Below are 25,945 nucleotides of genomic sequence, written 5' to 3'. Positions count from 1 at the left end.
CAAATTTGTCATGCTTTAATTAAAATAATTCTTTAGAAATTCATTATTTACATCTGCAATAATATTAATAACAGTATACGAAAAAATAGTCACAGTTCTTACCAAACATCAGCATGACAACAAACTAAACATTTTCGAAGCAAAACAAATGTATTTCAAGCCTTGTTGGTTTTTGTAGCCAAATCACCATCACCCTGCTCCCTCATCTTTCTCTGAGAAAAATTGCATCACTTCCCCATAAGTAATTCATCATTTACAATATGTACATATTGCTAGACAAATACATTAATAATCTTTGAGGGGCTTATGTGGTCATTTTGTTGTAATTGTGATTGAACGAGTCACCCTTTAGTCTATTTTCAGTACAGGAAAAGGTCTGAATTTACAAAGTCATGGACATTAATTTGCAAGCAGACACAGATCAAGAGAATGAATCAATTTGAGATGATAGGAAAAAAAGTATTGTAAACAAAAGCAGGCATATTCAGTACAAAGAAGTTGCATATCCCTATCTACTGGATCAGTGTCAAGTTGCAGATGAAAGAAAGTCTTTGGCCAAAACAGCGTTAAAGAGCTCTATACTGAAAAAAATGCACCTTGGTGTGAGACGTCAAGCTGAGTCTCAGGAAACATGGGAGGAGTTGTACCCATGTGTAAACGTGCACGAGTCAAAGTTACCCTGGGCAACAGTACCAGTAATGAGAAATAAATAACATATGAGCAGGTGTGGTAAAAAAGAGTCTCAAGTTCACATCCAGTTTTGACTTTCATGCCTTGGTCCAAAATCAGACGTGTCAGCTGATGTTGTCTTGGCCCGGGTTGAGTCACATGTCCCATGATGCACTGGGGGACTAAAGGTGGTCGTAGGCGGCTGTAGATGGAGGAGCGGTGCGGGAGGCCGTGCTGTAATAATAGGGCGAACCTGTGGGGGGAGACACAGATGGAGGCCTTTAAAACATGGAGTTGTTGGTGGTGGTGGATCAGACTCTCTTTATCCATCTTATCTGAGGTTTTACAGCAGATGGTGACGCTGAATGTCTGAGCTGCTCCCACTGTTTGTCCTGCAAGATTGGGTTGAGTCCTAAACCCACTTATGACTCTTACAGAATAAGCGAAAAGATGAGGAATACAGGACTTTCCTTTTCAGACCAGTTTGATCAGGGATACAGTGGAGGAGATTTCCTCATGGTTACATGCCTCTGTACTTCTGGAAAATAAGCTGTCTCGTGTGTGGGCAGCTATCGTCTGGTTTTTGTAATGGCAGAAATAGTAAAACATGTCCATCCTGGATTATTAAAGTCCATGAAGACTCTTTGACTGACTTATTTTGTCAGTGGACTCATTTTTGCATCTCTAATGTCATTTCATAGTTTTCATGAGGACAAAAACAGGGCGATGAACTAACTATTTTTACATTTTACATTGTATTTTTTTGGTATCACTTTAAAACCCAGTTTTTGGTTTCATCCCTATAACTCTGCTAGTGACATACAGTGATCTTGCTCCATTATTACCTCAGACGTCCAGACATAAATGTGTTGGATGTCCCCAATGTCAGTGAACATAACTGATTGTTGTGATACTTTAAAAGTCATCTAATTTGGTTTTTCCCTCATAAGCATGACTTTTGTTGTTGTCTGCCAAACGAAGACATGTAATGTTGTGAATGTGCATTCATATTTTCCTGTCTGTGAAAAGTAATTCAAAGTGAGCATCTAATTGTACATTTGGCAAATTCCTCCTTTCTTTGTTTATTTGAGCCATTTTATGTTATTGGTTTTGTATCCAACTGCAATGAAACTCTCCTTATTAAACAAAGCCTTTAGTCAGTAGTATTGCTTTATATGACATGTGAGGGAGGCGGTTTGCACACCACTTCCTGGTTCGGTTTCTTTCCTGAAGCCATTATTTAAATTTGAGTCATGTTGAAATATTTGTGAAGCCAGTAGAAGCTTTTTTTAGATTCTCAGTGGGACTTTTACAGGTCAAATTCATTATTATGGAGGTCACAATTATACCATTATAGTTTATAATCCGAGGGAATGCATACGGTTGTCATCAGTAAACAAACACAAGCAATGTTTCCTGACTCACCCAGTATGCCTGAGTTGGTGAACCTCCATGCGTCGCTGTAGGTGTAGGGTGAATGGCTGTAGGTCTGACCCGCGTAGTCTGTGCCTGCTGCAAGACAGGAAATAACATCAAACACCAGCTAGGAGACATGGACGCTACAAATACTGTTATTGTTATAGAGAGAGATCTACAGAGTCGGGGTGTTTGTGTGTGTGCAAGCGTCTGCTCAGGCTTAGCTCACAATTCACCAACAGTTAGTGCAGCCTGTAAACCATTAATCTGTGGTGCAGGTGGATGGCTGAGGGTGAAATCCCCCGACCCAGTGGTGCATGCAGCCCTCACTCCTGCAGCCCCTTCATCGCTCCTCCTCCTCCTCCTCTCTCCGTCCTTCACTTCCTGCTTTAGCCTCTCTGGCACTCCTCTTTCTTTCTTTTTTCTTTTTTAATATCTAATTGGTAATTATGTTGGCTGGAATGAATCCCGGTACCCCCCCCCCACCCCCCCACCCCACCCCGCTTCCTCCCCCTCCTCCTCCTGTCCTAACCCCCCCCTTTCACTCAGTAATTGTGTATCAACGCTTCCTCACAGCGAGCCCACCAGAAAAATAATAAATCAGACCCTCTCATTTCGCGCTTCGGAGGGCAGACTTCAAATAAAAAAGGCACATCACACACATACACACACACACACACACACACACACACACACACACACACACACACACACACACACACACACACACACACACACACACACACACACACACACACACACACACACACACACACACACACACACACACACACACACACACACACACACCCGCTCTCTCTCTCTCTCCCTCTCTAGTCGTATGCAGGCATCCTGATGTAGACACACACACACACACACACACACACACACACACACACACACACACACACACACACACACACACACACACACACACACACACACACACCACAAAGACCTCCTCCTCTTCGCTCATACCCAGACTTTACACCCCCTCCGCCCACCCTGCATCTCCCTCCTGGGCCCCCTGGTTCCCATGGCGATGTGTGGTCAGAGGTGTCTGGGTGGGGGGTGTGGGCAGCAGGGTGGAACCCCCAGCCTGTTCCCTGTATACCCCCTGGGCCCACGTGCACCCACACACACACACACACACACACACACACACACACACACACACACACACACACACACACACACACACACACACACACACACACACACAGCTCACCACCCTGCCTACTCATTGACTCTTCCTGTTAATCTACAATCCTCTCTTCCTCCATCACCCTCCCTTGTTTCCTCCCTTCCTCCCTGTCTCATTTGGCTTCTTTCTATTTTCCCTCTTAATTCTCCATTTGACTTTTGTAATTCTAGGTGAAGACAAGCTTTAAAAAAGTACCTGCTACCATGCCCGTGATGGCGGAGGAGGAGTATCCTGACTGGGCCGGAGAGGGGATATGAGGAGGGTACCCCGGCAAGGTAGAGCTCACCATGTCACGCCCTAAAAACACACAACACACAACTTTAACATCAGGAAGTTACTGTTTTATAGTTGTTACAGCACAAGATGCTCTCGTTTGCAGTTTGTTTTTGCAGCACAGAAAATTCACTGTATTGCAAATTAAATAATTAGTCATTAAATCAATTACAATGTAGTGTATTCAAGTTCTACACAAAACATCATAATTAAAGAAGAAAGTTTATGCCAACTGTTTCTAATTTCTGACTATTTAAACGTTCAATTAAATCAACCAAACATTGGATTTGTACATAATAAAAATAACCATATGTGCTAATTGCCCCCTGTGAGAAGTTGTACAACACAAATGCAAACACATTTATTATGAGCATGAACATGAATGAGATGGATGCTGTCATTACCTGAGATGATAGACTGACTGCTGAACTGCCCGTACACTGGTGCATGATGGGAGAATGAGTTGAAGGCGTTGGGGTAATGGTTGGAGTGGCTGCAGCTGCTGCTGACAGAGAGGGGCTTCTGCAGCGCCTGCAGCTCCACGAAGGCCAGGTTGGACACGGCCATGTTTGGGGAGGGGCTCGTGCTGGTCACTTCTGGGGACATTTCCTGTTTCAGACAGAGCGGCAGGGGCTGTAGAGGGTCTGAGGCGGCCAGGGTGAGGGTGGGTGAGAAAATGAAAAGGAATGGTGAACATGAGCGGAGTGACAAACTAAAAGTGAAATGTCAAAAACAAACAAAGAGTGAGTGGCGTCAGGACGTGGGTACGCTGTGTGCAACAGGCTGAAAGGTGCTGATGGTCAGCTTTTTGAGGGCTTCGACTTTGTGCTTGGGTCAAAGGTCATTATCTTAACATTAAGACTCACCGGTCACCATGGCGTAGCCCTGGTGCGCCGCCAGATTCCGTCCAATGGCGGAGCTGGATGTGGAGAGGCTGGTCTTGGCCTCGTCGAGGCTGCCATTAATGAGGGACAGCGGGTACAAAGTCTGGGGATGATGAACAGGGATTAGCTATTAGGGCATGTAGGAAAAGGAATAAACATGCATGTGTACACGTGAAAAAAAAAAGACATTTTTCAAGTTTCATATACATCTGAAATAAAATTGTATTTATATATTTTGTGTGCTTACTTAAGAGCTGCATTTAAGCATTAACACATTATAAACATGGGTGAATGTTGACAATAATAGATATGTTTTTACCTGTTCTGTCTTGCTGCTAGAGGCCGAGCTGAATGAGTCTGGGGGATAGTGGTGGTGACGATCAAACCCACAGTCCAGGTGCTGCGTGGCTGAGGAGAAGTGATCCAGTCTCATCTGTTTCCTCGGGACGCCCCCGCTTCCCTGAGAGTCAACGCTGTGCCGACAACTCTCCTGATCACCTGAGAGACGCGGAGGAGAAGAGGGTGAGCCAAATATCTCTTTTGCTTTTGTGACATCTGAATATCCTTGGGCAAAATGTTGTTCCGAAATATAAAACTTTTTAACGTCAAAAGTTTAAATGCTGAAATGACTCTAAACCAAAAAAGGTTATCATGAGGTTAGTATTCAATAGTTAGTAATTCAATGTATGATAATTTTAAACTCAAAAATCCCTTTCTATGTTTGTGCCTTTTGGCCCACTCTGAAAAGTAGGTCAATAAAAGGTCAAATATAACATTGAATTAAAAATGTGTAATATTTTGAGTGAATGAATTCATGCCGGTGCCAATACATTGTGTACAACAGATATAATTAAAAACTAAACATTAACCTTAAAAAGTCGTAATTGGAAAAAAATTGAGCACCACCCCTTTCCATCTTTTAAACTCATACAAATGTAATGGCTTCCTCCCTATACACTGCCACAATAAAACAAAAATAATCCCAATAATGGGTGTCTCCTTCATTTGATCTAATTCTTACTGTCGTCATGGCTCCTCTTGCCCTCGGCGCTGGGTTGAGGGATACCCAACAGTCCGCTGATGGAGTAAGTAGAGCCCAAAGAGTCTGAGTGTGGAGACTCTGGAGGGGTGACGGCTGAACTCGAGACTGAGGGGAGATAAACAAAGACAGACAGATTTGAGACAGAGAGCGGAAATGATACTGTAGATGCCACAAGGTCACAAGCTTAATCCTACATGAGCGCACTCTATCTTTAACCCCCATCCTTCCCCGTCACATGATAGTTCTCGCTGATATGGATGGCGATACAGCCTCCATTGTGCATGTGTTTATGGGAAAGACTTACTCAAGGTTTGTCCTGGACTCAGGCTTTTTCCATCCAGAGGCAGGTTGAACGGCTGCTGGACCTTTGTTCGAATTATTCTGAAACAAAAATAACTCAAATGAGTAACTGGGAATTGTACCTTTACCACTAACTGTGAATGTTAGGCTTAATGATAGCATATAAAGCATAAAGTTCAGAAGTATCCGTTTTTTCTTGAACCTTCAGAGAGATTTTAGCTTCAAATCACAAAATCTCTTTATAAACCTTCCTCATTCATCTTTCTTTGAACTCAAAATTCCACATATCTTCATGCGGCTGAGCCCCAGCGGCTCTCTGCTAACATGATTTCATTCATAATTCAGTTTGTCACCTGTTAATGGAGCTCACGCTGGGCACCGTGTCGCTGTCACACACTCCCTCCGCCAGCAGTCGGTCCCTGATTTCCCAGGCGAACATGGTGGGATTCTGTCTCTTGTAATCTGCGATTTTATCCACAACTTTTGGGGTGGCCACCTTGGGCTTGGAGCCACCGATCACTCCAGGCTTGATGCTGCCTGTCTCGTAATATCTGGAAGAGAGTACAACATGTGCAGTCATTACTTTAGGCTTGGTTGTCACACAAAAACCAGTGTTCCTACACTGGAAAAACTCAAACATTGACTTTAATTACATGTAGTATGTCAACAAATGTCAGAAAACTGTATTAGGTTAGTTGAAAGCAATACTATTAAGTTTAACTGTTTTATTTAAACTCAATTGTATTGCTTTTAACTAACCTAATACTGTTATGTGGAAGCTGTTGACATAATAAATGTAATTAAAGTCAATGTTTTTTTTACGTAATCAGTCTCTCAGAGGTCAAAGAACACAACCAGGCTGATTAACAGAATGTTAGGAAACTCGCTTACCGTCCCAGTATCTTGCTAACGCAGCCGTGGCTGACTCGGAGCTGCCGGGAGATGTCGCAGGGCCGGACCCCCTGGTGGGCCATGTCCACGATGCGTTGCCGGATCACCTCCGGGAGTGGACGTCCATTAACAAACATTCCACCTAGTTGGTTAAAACCCCCATGACCTGGGGGAGGAGGGGGGATGAACACTCATAAATGTCTAGGAACATGAGACCTGAGAAATGCCAATGTCATCAAACATCTAAGTCACACACACCTGGACACACACGCTGCCCATCCAAAACTTACTTTTTAAGTTACCAAACTTTATAAAGGAGTGTATTATGCATCCCTAAAAGCTGTCCCTGTGGTCTAACCCTCATTGACAAAGGATGGATCACACAAACACTGCACCGCTTAAAATGACAAACACACACAAGCAAAGCTTCTTCCTTTATGAAATGCATCATCAACTAATTTAATGTTGCAATGATAATGATAAAGTAGCTGTCAAAAAAGCATAAAAGAGGATAAAACCTGAGTGTAGCCCTCAGGGATGTTATAGCAAAGTAAAGTTACTAAATATATGTTCTATAAACCTATACTAAAGTAGATTTTTCCACAAACATGAGTATGATGTTGTCTCTCTTAAAATGACCTGCGACATTCATCATCCGTCCGTTAGCAGGCTGGAGATTAGCTCGGTCTTTAACTGTAATAAATAACTGTAGCAGTGGCGGCGTTGTCAGCATCCGCGTAATGAAGGTTTACATTTAAAAAGTCGAGGACACAGGAGGAGATGAAAGCAGCGAGGAGAAACAAACCTTGAAGAAGATTGTTATGTTCAGGGTTGATTTATTAACAATTATTTTAAAAGGGACATTTAAGGTGAATTGATCAATAAACTAAGATTTAGTGTACGTTTTGAGGAGTCTATTTTAAATCATTTGTCACTATTAATTTTGTTTAGAAAAATAAGATTTTATATGAATATTAATAATGCATATCAATTTATTATGCCCCTATTAAACTTTGCCCAGCAGCAAAGCTTTAACTTTTAAATTGATTATTGTTTGATGACTTCAAGGCTTATAAATAATAATACCTGCAGGCTTATTCTCACAATTCTCATTTATATTCACTGATTAGTGTATTTTCCATTAATTATAAATCAGGGTGTATTATTGCTATTTACTGAAAGAATATTTGTTTATATACTTTACTATGTATAGTACATTTGCATTTTACCATAAGAAGTTACTTTGGTATATAATGAGCAAGCTGATTTAAAATGTCATGTCATTTAGATACTAATGCTTTTGTAATTAAAAGCTGAAAATAATACAAGATCAGGAACAACTGCAACAAAACAAATAGAACTGCCACTATTTGACTGACATAACACTATCAAATATATTTTGCACTTTTAATTAAACCCCAAAGATCTGTCAAAGCCTGATCCTTTAAAACACCATCCTACAACAACAACAGAGCGGTTTTTCCCGGCAAACAGCAGCAGACAAAGCGCGCGCGCTGCGTTCAACAGCAGCAGCCTGCACATCTTCTCTATGGACTGCACGGTGGTGACTCTGCAAGAACACCATTGCTTTTAATTTAACCCATTGAGAGACGCTTCTCTTTTCTCAGCCTTTTCCCAGCTTTCATTTCCACATCAAACAGCGGCCGGACGAGAGGCCGAGGGGAGGGGGGGGGGAAAGGGGGGGGGGGGAGCGAGGGGAGAGAGGTGGAGGGGGGGGGGGGACCTCTATTAACGCTGCCAGCGGAGTGTGGAAAAAAATCTCCCCGCCAAGCTTCATCAACCTGCAGGATATTAAAGCCGAGCAGACCCGGGGGGTGGTTTGCACGCGCACGTGAACGCGCGCAGTGCACTAGACACCGTGTGCACGCCCCAAAAAAAACAAAGCGTGAATTCATTACGAGGAAAAGTATAGCTAAGATAGATAGATAGATAGATAGATAGATAGATAGATAGATAGATAGATAGATAGATAAATAGATAGATGTAGAGAGATCAGAGAAGGATTGCTGATACATTAATATCTGACAGCTTTGAGTGCCAACTAATTAATTTCCTCAATGTCCTGCACAACGACAAGAGGAAAAATAACTGTTCACTCCTTTAAGAATCAAAGTGCAGACAAGACCCCTCTCTGTTTCCCATTGTAGGCCTACATTCTCCAAACAGTGTCCAGTTTTGGGCTGAATGCCATACAGACAAGCATCCAACCCAGTTTTATTTCAAATTCATGTGGAGATCCCAAAGTTCCCAAAGAGGCCAAATATAGGTCTGGCACTGTGTCAAATGATGCACAACTTACATGAAAGCATCACAGGACCAATATAGAGCTGTACACGTTCATAATGGTAACTTTATGTCATAGTTACTCCTTTATATCAGTATAAAAACATTAAATGAATGGTGTTACACACGATAATGTAAGCAGAAGGGCATTTTGTGACCGTGTGTATTAATGTACAGTTCTCCAATGAAGACATATTTTGACTAGTGTCATGTAGGATTCCCAGAGAATAAGCTACTGTTAAATACATAAACAAAACATGTATCCGCTTACAAGTAGTCCACATCATTGTGTGTGTGTTGAACCATTTATTTAATGTTTGCTGTTCATGAATACTAAATAGGGGATTAGGAAGATTATTTATTTCAAGCTTCATAAGGGAAAAATAAAAGGTGAAAAGTTGATGTTGAGGGGTTATTAATATGAAGACGGATCACAATTCTCAAATGTGTTCAGCTAAACTGTTCACAGGAGTCTGAGAGGCCAACTTATGTTGTGTATTTACCTCTTCCAGCGTGGTTGGACATATCCCTGAGATTTTGGTCCTTGCTCCACCAGCTGAACGTGACGGTCGGCTCCACGCTGTCCCGGTTAAAGTGTTTTTACTCCCCGTCCTGTTTCGTCTGGCATGAGTGTGCTCCTGAGCGCACTGTGGAGCACACGCTGCAGGAGGACAGTGGTTTATCAAACTGGCTGTTTGTCATAAGGGATGCCTCTGAGCTCAAACACTCAGCTGGTGGCACTCTGTGAGTGTCTGCAGGGAAATGCAGCTATAAGATGCTGACAATTGTCTTCAAATTAGCTGAATCTGTCCGTCTTTCTCTAATTTAACTTTAAATAGAAGTAGAAATAGGCCTGTGTGTCTGTGTTTATGTAAAGAACTATAATTGAATAATGAGCTTTTGTAAAACATGAGAGTTCTTTTCCCCCTTCGGCCAACCCAGATGGCTGCTCCTGTTATACATAAAATTTCCCTTCATTAACCGCTCTGTAATCAGGATTGACTGGTCTCATCAATCTCCTTTTAACTATTAGAACCAGAGGGTTTATTTTATTTGGGGGTTTTAACAGAAAAATAGAGAATTATATATGTGCATTGGGATGTAGAGTAGATTTGGTAAGAGGAAAAATAAACATTGAAGAAAGGAGAATCACTCAGGACTGATTGATTTACCTTAACAATACAAAAAAGAACCTGAATCAATTCGCCAGAATGTCTTAAGTGACATTAAAAAGGAAAATATTTTCTTAAAGATAGAAAGTGCTGCTTTATGTCTCATTTGTTGGACTCAAATTAAATGAAAACCAAATAAGAATGGACTTCAGAGATGTGAAAACATCTTCTGATCTCCACTCTTCACTAAAAGGGTCTAAATCTGCTGTACATATGGAAGCAGATATTGTCTGATAGTGAGCCTTCTTTCTATTGGATTAACTTCCAACTCCACAGTGTTGATAGCAAAACATTGTCATATTTTACATAAAAATGCACCCCCTTATTAATACACAGAGTCAAAATAGTACTGCTTCATTTCCATCAACTACAATTATTGGAATAAAATGTAATCAAAAATGTTTGAAGCCACTTTTAGTGTTACTCCATGGACCTGTTTTAATGCAATGTAAGCGTGTCAGTCAGGTGTTGTCATGTCCTGCTGGGTGAACACTTTCAAATTAACCGAATAATTACATTAATTAATAATTACAACACTGTTAGGACAAGTAATGATTGACGACATCTGTAAGTTATAGTAAAAATAAAACGTATTCTCGTTTGCAGTTTATAACTTCTACTGTCTACTTTTGTCTTTTGTGTGGGGATTAACTTTATTGACATAAATATTCAAGTACACTTGAAAATGTAGTGCAATTTGTGTGAGTTTAATGAATTAACTTAAAGCTAAATGTAATTACAAACCTTTTGGTAAAATGCTTAATTAAAAGCAGCTGATTAGAATCATATTTCCAAAATTACACATCATTTAAAATGTGAGGTAATAGGCATGTCAAAAATAAAAATGTAGCAAAAGTCATATTATAGTTATAAGCCTATAATAATAGATAATGTAAAACAACAAACATCTCAGTAAATACAAAATCTATGAATAAAGTAGCATTTGGTTGCAATTAGTGTTGGTTTTATAGGGAAGTAAAAAACATCATGACATTGAACAACTTGTCAATGTAACTGAGAGGCTCTTAATTATAGTACTAATGTTAATACAGTTTACTCGTATTAATTGTTCCTGTTAATAATTATAATTCACGTTCTACAGCCTGTAGCAAACTTGTTTTTAATATATTTTTAACAAGTCTGTCATTTTATATTTTAAAGTGACATTTAGCATTTTAACACATGTTAAGTTGTTTTTGTATTTGACTGTTTCTGTAAATTATTTAAACTTGCTTAATTTTTTCATGAACTAACAGTTTTAAGGAACAATTCAACATGTTTTGGTATTTCATTTCTTTCTTTTTTTCACAGTCATTTCACTAGTTCAACTCGCCTGCAACAGATGACAGAAAATATAATTGTTAAGACATCAAAACTACAGCTTTCAGACAATTATTTGGGCCCAAAGTAATTCAAACGGGTATTGAATGAAGCTATATAAGAGAAAATACAAACACAAAATCTTCACTTCTGGAAAATTTCCCAAATTATTCAGCTCTTTCTCTCAATGGCGACAGCTTTTATTCGGTGAATTTGGATGATAATTATTGTCTTTTAAAAAACTTTCCGCAATCTGAAGATGGGTCACCCTTTTACACCTTAATACCAATAAACAGTTTTTTATTACAATGCCTAATTTGTCCAATGTTTCCCCAAATCAGAACGACATTAGGCCTGCTGTCTTGTGCGTATTTTGGGGATAATTGAAGCCTCCTCTGCTCCGTTTACATCTCGCTGTGTGTCAGGACTGCGGACCGATTCATCCATTCAGACATCACATAGCATTCATAGAGAGGGAGAAATTAAAGAGAGATCTTACCTTTTTAACAATGCCTCTCAAATTAAAAACGTCCCCCTGCTGCGGAGTGCGGATCTTCTGATATATTATCCAAAACGATGAGGACTCTTGTGGTTGTTATAATAAAACACGGTGTGTGTCGGAGGCTGCTGTGTGTTGTGTGTGTGCGCTGCCAACACTCAGCCAGGTTTTATCCAACCGGGGCTGCGCGCAGGAGGGAGCCCTGCAGCCATTGGAGGAGGAGGAAGGAGGGGGTGTGTTTTATGGGAAAATAGAGGAGCAGCCCCCAACAAAAAAGAGAAGAATACAAAAAAAAGAAAAAAGAAAAGATGACTGACCCTGTGTTTTGATGGCATTACACCCGCGGAGTGACTGTATACGGAAACACTTGTCAAGGAGACGGCTTGTTTTCCGTTCACCTGCAGCGACAGCCCTGCTTTAATTAGACTGTACGCGCAGTGACACCGGTCCGCGCGCCGCTTTCACACGAGTTAGTGTCTGATTTTCTGCTATTAGTCACAGTTTATCCCTGACAGGTACACTACACCTGACCGAGGAAAATAGTTGCAGTTTGAACACGGAAGTAGAATTTATCGTGACCCAAAATATGTTTTAAAACTTTTTTAATTGGGGACTATTTTGTGCAAGAAGCAGAAATGTGTAAAAGCAGATTTTCGGTCCAAGCCTCGAACCTTCATTTCTGCATTTAAGATGGATGTGGTTCTTATCCCCAAATAGCCTATTGTTGTTTCCAAGCTCAGACAGTGAATCAAGATGGTTATTAGGGGGAGGCTGCTCATAAACAGTAAATGTCTTTATTCAATTATTGCATTTGTCACGAATACATATGTTTTCTTCTTTTCTTAAATTAGTTAACACATCTTAAATCATGAAACAATATCAAATCAGGTGGAAGATGAGTCTATTTCTTGTCAAATCTGATCTTAAATTGCATTCTAATTAAGATTAATTTGGAATCTAATGGAAAGCCTAAAAACAAAGAGTGCATGGATCAAATTTGATTGTCTTGCTCTTTTCCTGAAATGCATTTTCTGAATGAAATTAGATCAAAGCATAGCAAAGGCTGATTTACTCTTCATATTGGCTAGATAACATATCTAGAATTAAAACTCGCTCAGAGCATGCATGCAACCGTTGTGTTGCTTCCTCGGAATGCTCTAAATTGTTTTGCTAAAGGAGTTTTTTGCATGCATGGAAACGGCGTGAAGCTTCATTGAAGTGAGTTGATTTTACTTTCTGCCCCGCGTGAAACAGGGCTCGTGATGTCACACCAGGGTGTAAGGAACCCCCTGAGTTAAAACGCTGTTAATGTTGTTTCTCACAAGCCTGTAAAACAAACACAGCACCTCTAATGACAGCATCCATGGCATCGTGTCGCCTGTCTTATAGAAAACCAGGTTTATACATCAGCCATTTGGAGCTTTTCCTTTTCTTAGGGGAGTTTTAATAAGACAATATAAAACACATAAAATACACTTTTTTGCCTAAAGTAGCGGTTGATCTGAGATTGAATTGATCCAGCTTCACGACAGGCTTACAACAAGAGAAGGGAACCTAAAAGCAACATCAGTCCTTATCTCGTCAGCTTGTGATTGAAGTCCTTCTTTCTTCTGCCATCAGGGCCTCTGCAGGACAATGGGGCGACTGTTTTTAAATAAATACAACCGTCAGGAGACTAAAGGGAATCATAACCTGAGATGGAAACCGAGACAGTCCTCTAAAGTGACCAGAGAGAAATTACAAGTGCCCGGAGGGGAAAAGTGGCAGAAGAAAGAGAGGTGACCGAGAGTTTAACAAGGGATTAAACTCTCAGATTGGTATCTATCATGATGATACTGTGAATTAAAATAGAGCGTAATTATATGGTTCAACTTGCCAAGGGGCAGGAGTCACACACGCCCTAAATCCGGACTCATAACGCATAAAGGCTGATATTCAGGAAAAATATCCGGAAGCATCTTCGCGATTTACTCCTTCGTTCATGCACTTTGGATGCTGATAGATGTCAATCATGCCATTTAGGATAGGTGTCGGTAATTCAGAGAGAACATTATTCCTTTTAAATGCCATCAATTCGCTGCTGACAACAGTGAAAGGAGAGGAATAGTTGATCATAATGTAATTTTAACTGTGGAAACACATTCAGAGAAATCCAAAAAGACAAACACACAGAAATGCATTTTCGTTAGAATTACTGTTATTATTGGCTTTATAGTGACTCAAATCATTATTTTCAAACGAAACAAATTAAAAAGAGTTGGGAGAAAATTACAGTTTAACAAAAAAAATCTAGAAATTCTACTAAGTATTAATTTTCCAATGATGCTATTTGTCTCAATAAACAGACAATTTAAGAGGCTTTTTTTATGTAGGCCTACGGCTACATGTAATCGTGTTACTACTGAGCGTAAAGTTGACGAGGTGCAGCTACATTTTGAAAATCATTTTAGAAAAATAAATACAAGTAAGAATGTTGTTGTAGAATATGTTTTAATATGTTATAAAACGATGCAAAAAATGATTATTTCCACACTAAACCTCGTCAGATGTGAGGTGCATGTTTTCTCTTTCGCCCTTCGTGCACTTAAAATATGAGCATCCCAGTGCTGAATTATGTGTCAGAGAGATTCATAAAACACAGTTTGTCAGACTACATCAAACCTTCAACACACGTATTGACTCGAGTATGCTTCTGAGTTTCTATTAAACTGGTTCAGAATCATTTAGCAAGGAATACAAATGTTGAGTGCCGAGTGGTATTGAAAGTGCCCAAACATTATAATGGGACACATTCTCATTTTAGGAGAACAAGTGAGTTTGCTGCCCTTCCTCCAGTAACAACATTCTATAAATGAACTCTGAAAGAAAAATGCAATGTGTTGTTTCTTTGTTTCTTGTCTCCGGGTGTGTCTTGTTGACAGTTCTATCTCCGGATTTACTTCGCCAAGCAAAGTTTTTATGTCCGCAGAAAAAGCAGCGTAACCTGCGGCGACAGGTGGCAACAAGAGGAGAGGGTAAAAGGTCAGAGCGAACACTTCCGAGTGCCGAGATAAGGACACATGCATAACTATTTTGCTGCTTGTATTTCAACTCTTCTCTTAATTTTAATGCGGAGCACAACATAATTTGTAAATGACTGAATTTCGATGGAAAAAATCAGTGGTTTCAGATCACATCATGTTGTGTGCAGGCTTTTAGTAATTCTGCACATATATCACATTCTAGGATAGAGATATTAGAGAAAACAACTTAACTAAACGTTACAGGTCAAATTAAAGCACCATAGATATCTAAACTGTAAATAATAACATGGAATATTAGAAATAGGCAAAAACACATTGCGCACAATTTGGAGCAGAATTACCCCCGGTAAAAATCAATTTCAAACCACAAAGTAACTTTAATACCCGTTTTTAATTTTAAATATTTGTATATATGTTTTCTTTCCTTATTCCCTCAAAGTGTATCCTCTCTTTTAATTCATCCCTCTCGCAAACTAAGCAGAAGTGTGACTCGCGATGCTCGCTCCCGTACTCACTTATGCATCGCACCTCTGCTCGTCTGCGCGCTCCCGCAAAGATGAATGCTTCCCGTGGAAAAAGCACCCGCTTAATGACAACTTTTATAAATCTAGCAAAGCGAGCGCACGTCCTCTTTGTGGTCAGCGAGTCGAGATGAGCCAGATAATTAGGTCATAATAGCTGCAGAAACACCTCACTATTGATGATCCCATTAGGGCGATGATTTCCCATCCCACAAGTGCTGAAACGTGTATTTTTTGCCTTTTTACTTGGTTAATTTGGACATTCCTGGGAGAATAATTATATATTTTGAAAGATATAGTCATAGTTTGTTCACTGAAATGTACTTTTTCTGTCTTTAGGCTTAATTCCTGGAGAGTCTGCATTCTGATAAGAGCTTTTTGACGACACCAAATGTCCCAGTGTGCCATAAGAACTGAGACATACCTCCATTAAGAGTAAGTGAAGTCCATATGAGTTTTGTTTAACCTCTGTATGTATGTCCTGCCAATTTGTTACCACACGGGATTCAGTCATATTTTTGTGTTACTGTCATGATCTATGTGTTGCCAATCTCTTTTCAGCTTTTCCCCCTTGATCCTCTCAGTGCCGCCCTCTTTCTCCCTAGCAGCCTTTACCATCTGTTTTGGCTCCCCTCCATTCTGTGCCCTCATCTTTTTCTCCTTATCTTCCTGTGTTTTGTGCACTGTCCACCCTCCCTCAAGCTTTGTCTGTCTTAGTCCATCCCCGTCCATTGTTCCCCCTGTGCCTCCCATTTCCGCTTTGGTGTTGCCCTCTGACCCCGCACCCTGTCCCTCCTGCTGACGTTCCCCCCCGTGCAGGACCCCAAATCTTCTTGTTCTTCTCTTGACTGCCCCCCCTTTAAGTTTTTTTTGGGGGGCTAATAACTGTTGCCAGCAAGCCCCACACAAAATCCCAGCGTGATTGCTATTGTGAGGCCCACAATGGCATACAGGCAGTAATGGCCATTAGCAACAGAGGGGTTTGGCCTGGGAGTGGTGTTTAGTTGTGTTTAGCCCACATTCAATTTGGACTGGTGGTCAGATGGGAACTCTTCAATCAAGTTTTTAATCAGCTCTCTTTCTGCTGGCATATTACCGACCATATCAATTTTTTCCCTCTTCTAAAATAATGTAAGAATTGACCAACTTTAATGATTTATCTGAATGAGTTCAATGTGGGTGAGACTGACCACAGACATAAACACACCCCCATCGACACACACTAGTGATTGTGGTAGACTTTGATGATCAGAGCGGTCCATCACAGTGGACCTCGTCTTCATGCCTGTCAGTCAGAGTCGGTGTCCATGGAGACGGGCATCACATAGGTGGCTATGATCGTTTCTTGGGTGCGGAGATGAAAGTCCTCATGGGAACTCAGGTGCTGCTCTTACAAGTGGAGAACACAGAGAGAAATGAGACTCAGTATAAGAGTATAAGAGACTCAGTATAACAGCAGGGTTGCTGTAATGCAGAAAATGTCAAAGCACAAGTCTGTTAGCTTAGGAAATGTCTGCGAGAAAAACCACAACACTTTGTTTCATCATCTGGATTAGTGTCCTGTCACTGTCTGCTTATAATTAACTTGCTAATGAGACACCAAAAAATCGTGTTAGGACCACCCCAGAGAAATATTTTGTTATTCAGTGTCTTCCAGGAACGCTTAACATTCATGATTGGTTGAACTTAAAATTGTACATTTAACCAAATGTTCTTTAGTAAAAAGTAGTTCCACTGTTAGCTGGCATTCAATCATGGTAAAATGGACTGTACTTATATAGCGCTTTATCCAGTCTTTAAGACCCCTCAAAGCGCTTTTACATACTACATGTCATTCACCCATTCACACCCATTCATACAGAGCAGTGTACCTTACTCTATAGGACCTAACATTCATACACATTCACACACCGTTGGCCATGCCATCGGGAGCAACTCAGGGTTAAGTATCTTGCCCAAGGATACATCGACATGTTGACTGCATGGGCTGGGATCGAACCCACAACCTTCTGGTTGAAAGACGACCGCACTCCCTCGCAGCCACAGTCGCCCTAATCAGTGTTTTTTTCCAACGGTTTTGCCTAAATCTCAACAACTGTTGAATACATTGCCATAAAATGCTGTACAGACATTCATGAGGATGAACCCTACTATCTTTGGTGATCCCCTGACTTTTTCATTCAATGCTTTGAGACTGACATTTGTGCTTTGAAGTAAAATCTCAACATCTATTAAAAGGTTTCCATGAATATTGGTTCAGACATTCGGCTCCAATGACCATCGAGTCTAAGTTTTCTTGTAACTTGGGAGTGGTCGTTAAAAATACTATTATTTTCCATTTGTCTTTTTGCTTGAGACATCTGAAGTATCTCTTCACCATTAACTTAAAGACCCAAACTATTATGAATTCTTGCAGTAATTTTACTTGGAAATATTTGACAAGCAGATAAAGTGTCTGAACCATATGTAAAACCAGTGAACTGCAAAAATGAAAGGTTTAGCACCACATATGTATTGTCTATCTTGATATGATAGACACTTTTTAAAGTCGAGGTGTGTTTATCTCCACACATCTAATTCTCTATTTATTAGGCTGATATAATGTGAGTGTGACTGACTTGAGTATATTTGTCTGTCTCTGCTGTCAACAGACGATAAAGTGGAGCCAAATGTTAACACTGTGTGGGAAACAGGCATTAAGAGAGGCAGAGAGAGCGCCTGCAGATTTACTGCCGCGATGTCCCACTGATGCGTCGTGTTTGACGATTATGGACAGCCCAGGGTAATAGCAATGTAATTAGGCCTTTACTGTCGTGTAATTCTCCGTCAAGCACATTGTCAATAGCTTGGTTGATGAGGTTGAAAGTGAGATTGGAATCCAGTGACCCGGGTCAGCCATCGTAATACGGGCACTCACACATCAACACACACACAGGCAGAGTGCTTGTAATGCAGTGTTGATGCTGTGATATTTGCTTTTGTCCCAGTGTTGATCTAAGCTGACATTATGCTGTATGGCCCTGATCGCTGTTTGTCTGAGTGTTACATTTGTCATCCGTGGGAGGGAAAACGAGGGATCAGGAGGACTGGAGAGCAAAGTGAGAGAGAGGGAGAGAGAGAGGGAGGGATGGCAGGTGAAGTAGGGAGTGAAAGAGGGGAGTTAAGGGGGGTGTATGTGCTCATCTCTTGTGTGTCAGTTGCAGATCTGCTGGTGCGGAAGCAGATCTTTTCCCTCAGTGACTCTATTAATTTACCTCATTTATCTTAACCACCTCCCCCTCCCCCCAATAAATACTGGAGACCTCAATCCATGTGTGTGTGCCAGTGTGTTTGTGCGTGCACGTGAACAACCATATATCTGTATGTGTGTGCGTGTGTATGTGTGTGCGTGATGGAATAAAAACACAGCAGCTCCCCTTTCTATTCCCAGAGGACAAATCCGTGGCGGAAAAACTCATTTTCCTGCAAATAGTTTGTCAGCCAAGCTAGGAGGAGTGATAAATTATCACAGACGTTAGGTGAAGGAGGGTGACTGGAGGAAGAGGGAAGCCCTCTCTCTCTCCCTCTCTCTATCTCTCTCTCTCTCTCCCACCTTTCTCTCCTCACTCACTTTCTCAAACTACTCCTCCCTCCACTTCCTCCCATCATTTCTATTTACCTTTGATTTCTCTCATCCTGCACCTCACATGTACAGAAAGCTTTGATCTAAACATGATACATGCTTTTCATGTGCACCAATAACAAAAACATGTGGGCAAACACACGCACGTACACACCTCACAAACACACACCCACACAGTGCGAGTTGGAATTGGGAAAATGTGGTTGCCCCTACAACTCAAGTGTGACTCCCCATTCCAGATGATAAATTGATGGCCAGAAAAATGGATTTGTTTTCAACTAGTAACACATCAAAGAAATAATAATTCTGTGCGGGGGAGAGTGGCGGGATGATGAATGGGGTGGACAGCTGGATCACAACGGAGCAATGGAGTGAGTGAGTGAGAGAAAGGGGGAGAGAGAGAGATGAAGGAGTGGGATGTGAGAGAGAGAGAAACTGTAAAATCAACATGCAAACAAAACACTGTCACACAGCTGAAGTGGCCATCATATGTTGTGTAACCGGCCAACTCTGGGCGGACACATCTGATCACACAATTAGCCGAATCAAAATGTGGACACCTGAATGTTCCTCCCATTTGGGATTGTTGGACATCTCACTAAGACAATATGGGCGTTATTAGGATGTTATGAAAGCCTTCTCCTATACTGGGAGAATTGTCAGTTACAAGATCATTAGTGCTCTTAAATTCATCCCAGGGATGTTGCATGAGGTGCAGAGTCAGACAAGTTCCTCCAGACCAAACTGGAGGAACAATAGCTCTCGGGACCTGGGATTACCATAATGAAACAGAAAAGGGATTTCCACAAAATGTGTCTTAGTTGAACTAAATAACCAAGCCCAGAGCATGAACAATAGAGTAAGATTAAAGATACATCAAAACTATATTAATTATTTAAGTGTATTTCCTTGTAATTATTTCTGCTCCAGCTTTTCCATTTGATTATGACACAGTAAATGCATTCTTATTCCCTTTTTTTATTTAACATTTTTTTGTGCAGGTAGTTAAAATCTTCCAAGATAGTGACCCTAGGTGATTAAACATATAGAGAAATATCTTAAAGATATTCTGGTAAAGCCAAGACTTAGAAAATATATTTTACCTCTAAGTCTGACATGACCACATTTCACATTTATATGTTTGAAAATTACTATCCCAATAGCATTGAAATTCAATTTAGTGATCCATTCTGAAAAAAGCTAAGTTATATTAGAGAGTTTCTTAAACAATAAACGTGCAAATCACCACAAGGCCATTCAGTGCTGCATTTTATGTTACAGATGATCTTTCTAAATATCTACTTTTTCTAAAATCACAAAATTACAGTTTCACTACACCGCAGGATCTTCATAACATGCGGTTTGGTTTCTAATGCTTATGAAACAGAAGAGTGAGCACATAATCCACCAAAGCTATTTCCTAGAATAACCATTTAAGGTTTTTTTTTTCAAACAAATCAGTAATTTAAACAGATGTAGCTGTCAGGAGAGCAAAAAAATAAACAGGTGTATTTCAGTCGGATTATTCCCTGATGTATGAATTAGGAAACGCATTTCCCTAGTAACCTAAAATATATCTTTATTATATCTATTGCAACTCAATCCTCCCACTCAGGTAGTCAGCTCGCTCAGGTAATAACCGTTAGCATAAAATCACATCATCATGATCATCATCATTATCATCGCCGTCCCCTAGTCCCAACACACTTACAATCATAGTTAGAGCCAGTAATAACACAATTGCATCCATATATTCACACAGTATTCAGGCAATTATTTGGACTGCCATCGTGCACAGCGGATCATTAAATGTAAGAGGTGTTCTTCCCACTCGTTTGCTTTCTTCCCTCCAGGTTTTTAAAAACTGTACGATGTCTATACCCAATGTGTGTTTTCATCCCGCTCATTTTTCCCCAACCATATCTTATTTCTATTCTTTTTTACCCCCCAACACCCACTTCCCCTCCACTCTCTCCCCTCCGCAGTGATTGATGGAGTTAGGCAACAGAGCACAGAGCAACGTGTGGCCAACAGTCCAAGACAGCCTGCATCTGAGAGGAAAGAGAGGTTGGTGTGGTGGTGGGGAGGAGGAGGAGGAGGAGGGTGGGGATTAAACGAAGAGAGAGGTAAAAGGGAGGGAAGGAAAGAGGAAGGGAACGGGAGTCTGAGCGAGAAGGGAGGGGAGAGTGTGAGAGAGAGAGGGGAGCTCAGCTGAAAGCCACAGACTTAATTCTATGCATCATTAAGCAGTCTCACTCAATGCAACATCCCCTATACATCATCCACGCTCAGTAAACACAACGGTGACATTACATTAGCAACTGCAAATGAATTTTCTTTTTAGAAGGAAATTGAGAATACTCTCTTTCTCTCCCTCTCTTTTACCCTCTCTGCCGCTCGCAAAGCTTCAGCGTAGGCCATAAAAGGCAGGGAGATATAAACAAAATAAAAAGACAAACAATATTTCCCTTCCCTCTACTACCTCAGCCTCTTTTCATGACACACACACACACACACACACACACACACACACACACACACACACACACACACACACACACACACACACACACACACACACACACACACACACACACACACACACACACACACACACACACACAATTGTAGTTTGTCAGACCCAACAGTTAAGAGATTTGTGCAATAATGGCAACGTGAAACATCAACATTTTATTCATATTGCTTCAGGAAATGTAGATTATTTTTTATTTAAAGACAAGACGAAAGCTGTTTGTGTTTTGCATTGTGATATCTCTCAATTTGTTAAACTGCATCTACTTCCGTAGGTTGTTCCAGAAGCTGTTCATAAATTAGGCTATATGTTAGGGTTTTATAAGTAGATATTTACATTTAATCCATATCACTGAATTTTGCACCAGACAAACACGTTTTAACATAGGGAAGTTATAACTAAATATTCACACAAACTGCCAGTTGTAACTGAACCAACGGGCAATGCTATTGTTAGCTTGCTAGCATATTATCAGTTTACAGCAATGACTAAGGGAGATAATAAGTTTGGCATGACTGATCTAAAACGTAATTAAATGCTACTACATGACACCACACATACCTCAGAGTAGAAAATAAAGTAACTTTGGCTTAAATTATGTTAGCATAAATGAACAAAGAACACGATAGGCCTATAGGTTAACGTTAGCTTTCATTCCAGAATTGGAGGACAGTTTAGACACCGAAATTTTTGAAAAATGAACCTATTTTATAAACATTTGCTATGTATTTAGGAAAAACAGATAATAAACCATCAAAAAAAGCGAATTGCCCAGCTAGGCATGTATATTTTCCAATGAAGAATTACCCCTGTTACTCTAATTATAGCAACAGGGTTGAAAGTAACAGGGTTGAAAATCAATGCTAATTTGAGCTTTAACCTCAGGAATTATTGCTAGATGTAGCATGTAATGCTACTTTCAAGGCAAGGACAAACTTGGATATCTAATGCAAGAAAGATAACTTTGAAATGAATATGCTTTATTCTGATAATATCAGTAACAGGGTTGAGTGGGTCAGAGTGCCACACTCTTTTAAGACTGAAAAGATTGTACAAATATGAAAAATAAAAGAGAGGACTTAGTTTTGGTCTACCCATGGCACTAGCACATGGCTTGCTGATGTCACTTCCACTGTGTCATCTGATTTACAGTTTTTTCAAACGTTTCGGTAACAGGGTTGAACGCATGTTGAGGGACACACCTTCTGTGCAAAATTACTGTTATTTAAAATATGTTTATGATTTAACAAATTGATTTTACCATTACAAGATACATATATCAATAGAATATTACCAAAAAAAGTAAATAAAATCCCTATTTTAAATGTTATATTTGACATGCAAGTTGCTCACCAACAAGCGGGGACAAGAGAAAAATGCAATTTTAGGGGATGTTCGAGAGCTATTTGATCATTTAAATAATATTTTGAAACCACTTTTTCTACAACTTTATATACATTTTGTCTCAAGACAAGTATGTTTAACACAACAACTGCAAGTTTTAGCTTTTTGGGTATGGATTATTAGATTTTTTATATGGGGGACATGAAATGTCCTCCAATTCTGGAATGACCCTTAAAATCAGATATTTCCCTCTCCCTAGGAAGTAGCCTACATCTGCAGTTGCTAGTGGGTATATAGAAAGATTGAAGAGTAGCTTTAATTTAAATAATATAGATCTTAATACAACTAAAATGCTGTATCCACATAGGCCAACAGTACTAATTAGGGTCGTACCAACCCTGTTAGCCTACATTACATGTGGCAGTTAGGTCAGAGTTGATGAGGATGAGATAACAGAGGTTTAAACAGGAAGCTAAAACTAATGAAAACAATTGATTGAAAAAAGTAATGGATAAACTGTTGAAAAAGTAAAAACAAATACTAGATAATTGTTTGAAAAGTTGATACAAATGATTGACTCAAATTAGCCTAATGGATAAACAGTTGAAAAAAATTGCTTCCCTCTGTGTAGTGGTAGTAATATGAGTAGTAGTAGTAAATGAATAGTACGATTATTGACCAATGCAAACTAAATAACAATACTCACCTATAGTCTTATGAATAGTTTTGTACATTTGGAACATACGTACATTGGTAATCTTGCAAGAGGCACATGCGTTTTTCAGAAAGAGCTTTAAACCTCAGTCAAAAAGGATTTGCTTTCAAATACATCAAATCAGAAAAGGTTTTGTCAGCATTAGCTTGAACATTTGTTAAGTTAATGTTAGCTTAGTATGATATTTTCCCTTGTTAGAAACTAGGTAGTAGTTAGGAATTTAAAACTCACAAACTCACGCCCACACAGAAACCAGCATGCAAGACACACACAATCCACACACATTTTAGCTTTATGCCTAAGAACATAAATTACCAAGCAAGTCAAATGAATAATTATGTTTTTATTGCACAAATTATGCTCTGTCCCTTAAACTAGCCAGTCTCTGATGCCTGGGAAATGTATTAAGGCAGTGCTATAGATCATCCCATCCGCTGTGGCGTGTATATAGATCGGTCGGCTCATTTGAGGAATATTGAATCGGTTACAGTAAAGTAAGCCCCTGGATTGAGTCAAATGTAAAAATCCATGCATGTGTGAGGAGCTGTCAGCGTGTGCTGTAATGACGGATGGCGCTGGGTCTCTGTTTCAGCGAGAGGTGATAAAAAGTGGTATTATGAGTGCTGGGGAGGCACGAGGGAGTGTGGGGGAGCAAAGACAGAGAAAAGAGAATTGGACCAGATCCGTCAAATGATAAGAGCAATCATTCAATCTGGGGACGTTTGGGACGATGGAAGGTGTTATTTCCTCTCAGTGCAGTTCGGAGTCAGGGGTCGGTGAGGGGTCAAGAGTATGGCCTCTGACCTCGGGATAGTGAAGAGTGAGACACCAGTCAGTCAGTTATTGATTCATGTCCTTCACAATTTACCCATGTTATTATCTATTGGACATGATTGGTTTCCAATTGCAGTGGAAGGACTTAAACACAAAGGAGGGACTTGATTAGCAAAATAATTGTTGTTTAGAAATTATACTTGTTGGAAATCTTTATCCACTAAACGCAGGTTATTTTGAGGAAACGTCACTCACGAAGGTCTTTATTTGCACAAATTATGTCTGATTAAATGTGCAATGGAACAGCAGAAACCAAATAAATAAACACCCATAAAACACCCCTGACCAAACAAACTCTTAGACTCCAAACATTTCCTCAAAGCGACGATAATAATACAATGTAAGCTGTCTTGAAAGATATATGTAATTGAATAACACAAAATAAAGATATTATATCAATAATAAAGGATTGTCCATACACAATATCCCAGTTAAAGCTCTATCTAGTAAGCAGCTGTTAAGGCAAAGTTAAGTTTGTTACTTAGTCAACATTTATTGAGGTTTCTGCACATCATAATTGCCAAAACGTGCGTAATTAGATGAGATCAGATTTGATCAAACTGTTCTGCAAAGTATATCGTACTAAGCAGTAGAAGCATAATCTCAAACAGGAAACACGAGACATAATCCCTACCCTGACATAGTTTGATTTTGCTCTCATCCCAGTTACTTCACTGATACCCTCCTGAAAGTGGGTCTAGTTTCTGGTAGCATCCAACTGTATTACAACACAACCCCTTGCTAAAGCCTGACAACATGCCTCCCTTCTGCTTTCTGTCTCAGGAGCATCAAACAGAGCCGTGGACCCCCCACCGGGCCGACCCCCACATGCTCTGATGCTGACCCGCTCCGAGGTGTGAACTTCTCTCCCCAGCTGATAGAGCCTCCCGATCATTTTTATAGTCCCCATCTCTCGCTGTTTATGACTCTGCAGTTTGATTATAGCAGAGGGGGCTTGAAGAGGTAAGAGCCTCCGGAGAGGCACACACACATACATCAAAGGAGCGAGAGGAATGTGGACATTTGTTGTTTGTTTTATCATCCAGTACCACTTATCTGCTTAATCATAAAGGATTGGCCTGGGAATGAGGCAGGAGGGAGGCTGTGCTGGCCAAACAAACTATCCCAAACACTGTAATCGTTACTGGAGGGACGAGCCAGATTCAATTTGGTCGTAGCAGCTTACAAGGTACACGGGTGTTTTATTTGAAGAGAGATCAGAAGAGCACTTTAACATTACAAGTCCAGGTAGAGGACAAGAGGTTGCTATTACATTAAAGATGCATTTGAGTGATTCAGCTGCATCTGTAGTCAACTATTTATTCTATTTAATATCACAGTTTACTCAATCAGTCCTTTCTAATTAAGTTGAATACTCA

The 25,945-nt window shown here is 40.2% G+C and overlaps 1 protein-coding gene and 1 long non-coding RNA gene across 4 annotated transcripts; one reads left to right on the top strand and one right to left on the bottom strand.

Annotated features, from left to right (window-relative positions):
• pax8 (paired box 8) lies at nt 1–12,271 on the bottom strand. 2 transcript variants are annotated; one of them, XM_079660277.1, is made up of 12 exons: nt 11,975–12,271; nt 9,487–9,644; nt 6,680–6,845; nt 6,142–6,339; nt 5,793–5,869; nt 5,468–5,593; nt 4,766–4,944; nt 4,429–4,549; nt 3,967–4,206; nt 3,485–3,586; nt 2,095–2,181; nt 1–922 (listed from the first exon to the last, which is right to left on the bottom strand). In XM_079660277.1, the coding sequence occupies exons 2-12, from the start codon at nt 9,506–9,508 to the stop codon at nt 852–854; spliced, it is 1,389 nt and encodes a 462-aa protein (XP_079516403.1). In that variant the 5' UTR covers nt 9,509–9,644; nt 11,975–12,271; the 3' UTR covers nt 1–851. The 2 variants fall into 2 exon arrangements, with proteins under 2 accessions (XP_079516403.1, XP_079516404.1); XM_079660278.1 differs by lacking the exon at nt 9,487–9,644.
• Nucleotides 3,458–25,945, top strand: LOC307025554. Of its 2 annotated transcripts, XR_013804195.1 has the most exons (5): nt 3,458–3,564; nt 4,786–4,968; nt 15,858–15,953; nt 21,126–21,207; nt 25,350–25,945. It is a non-coding gene; the product is annotated as an uncharacterized lncRNA (long non-coding RNA). The 2 variants fall into 2 exon arrangements; XR_013804194.1 differs by lacking the exon at nt 21,126–21,207.

The sequence above is a fragment of the Notothenia rossii genome (genome assembly GCF_949606895.1).
Source record: "Notothenia rossii genome assembly, chromosome: 11".
Lineage (NCBI taxonomy): Eukaryota > Metazoa > Chordata > Actinopteri > Perciformes > Nototheniidae > Notothenia > Notothenia rossii.
Note: the sequence above shows the minus strand (reverse complement) of the source record. Positions and strands in the feature narration are given on the sequence as shown.

What these genes read in the sequence shown, in the direction of transcription:
- pax8 (XM_079660277.1), bottom strand. Translation starts at nt 9,508, where the DNA reads ATGTCCAACCACGCTGGAAGAG. An exon ending in CAAGAGGAGCCATGACGACA is followed by an intron (nt 4,945 to 5,467) that starts GTAAGAATTAGA and finishes CGCGTCTCTCAG; the next exon opens with GTGATCAGGAGAGTTGTCGG. An exon ending in CATCACGGGCATGGTAGCAG is followed by an intron (nt 2,182 to 3,484) that starts GTACTTTTTTAA and finishes CCTGTCTTGCAG; the next exon opens with CAGGCACAGACTACGCGGGT.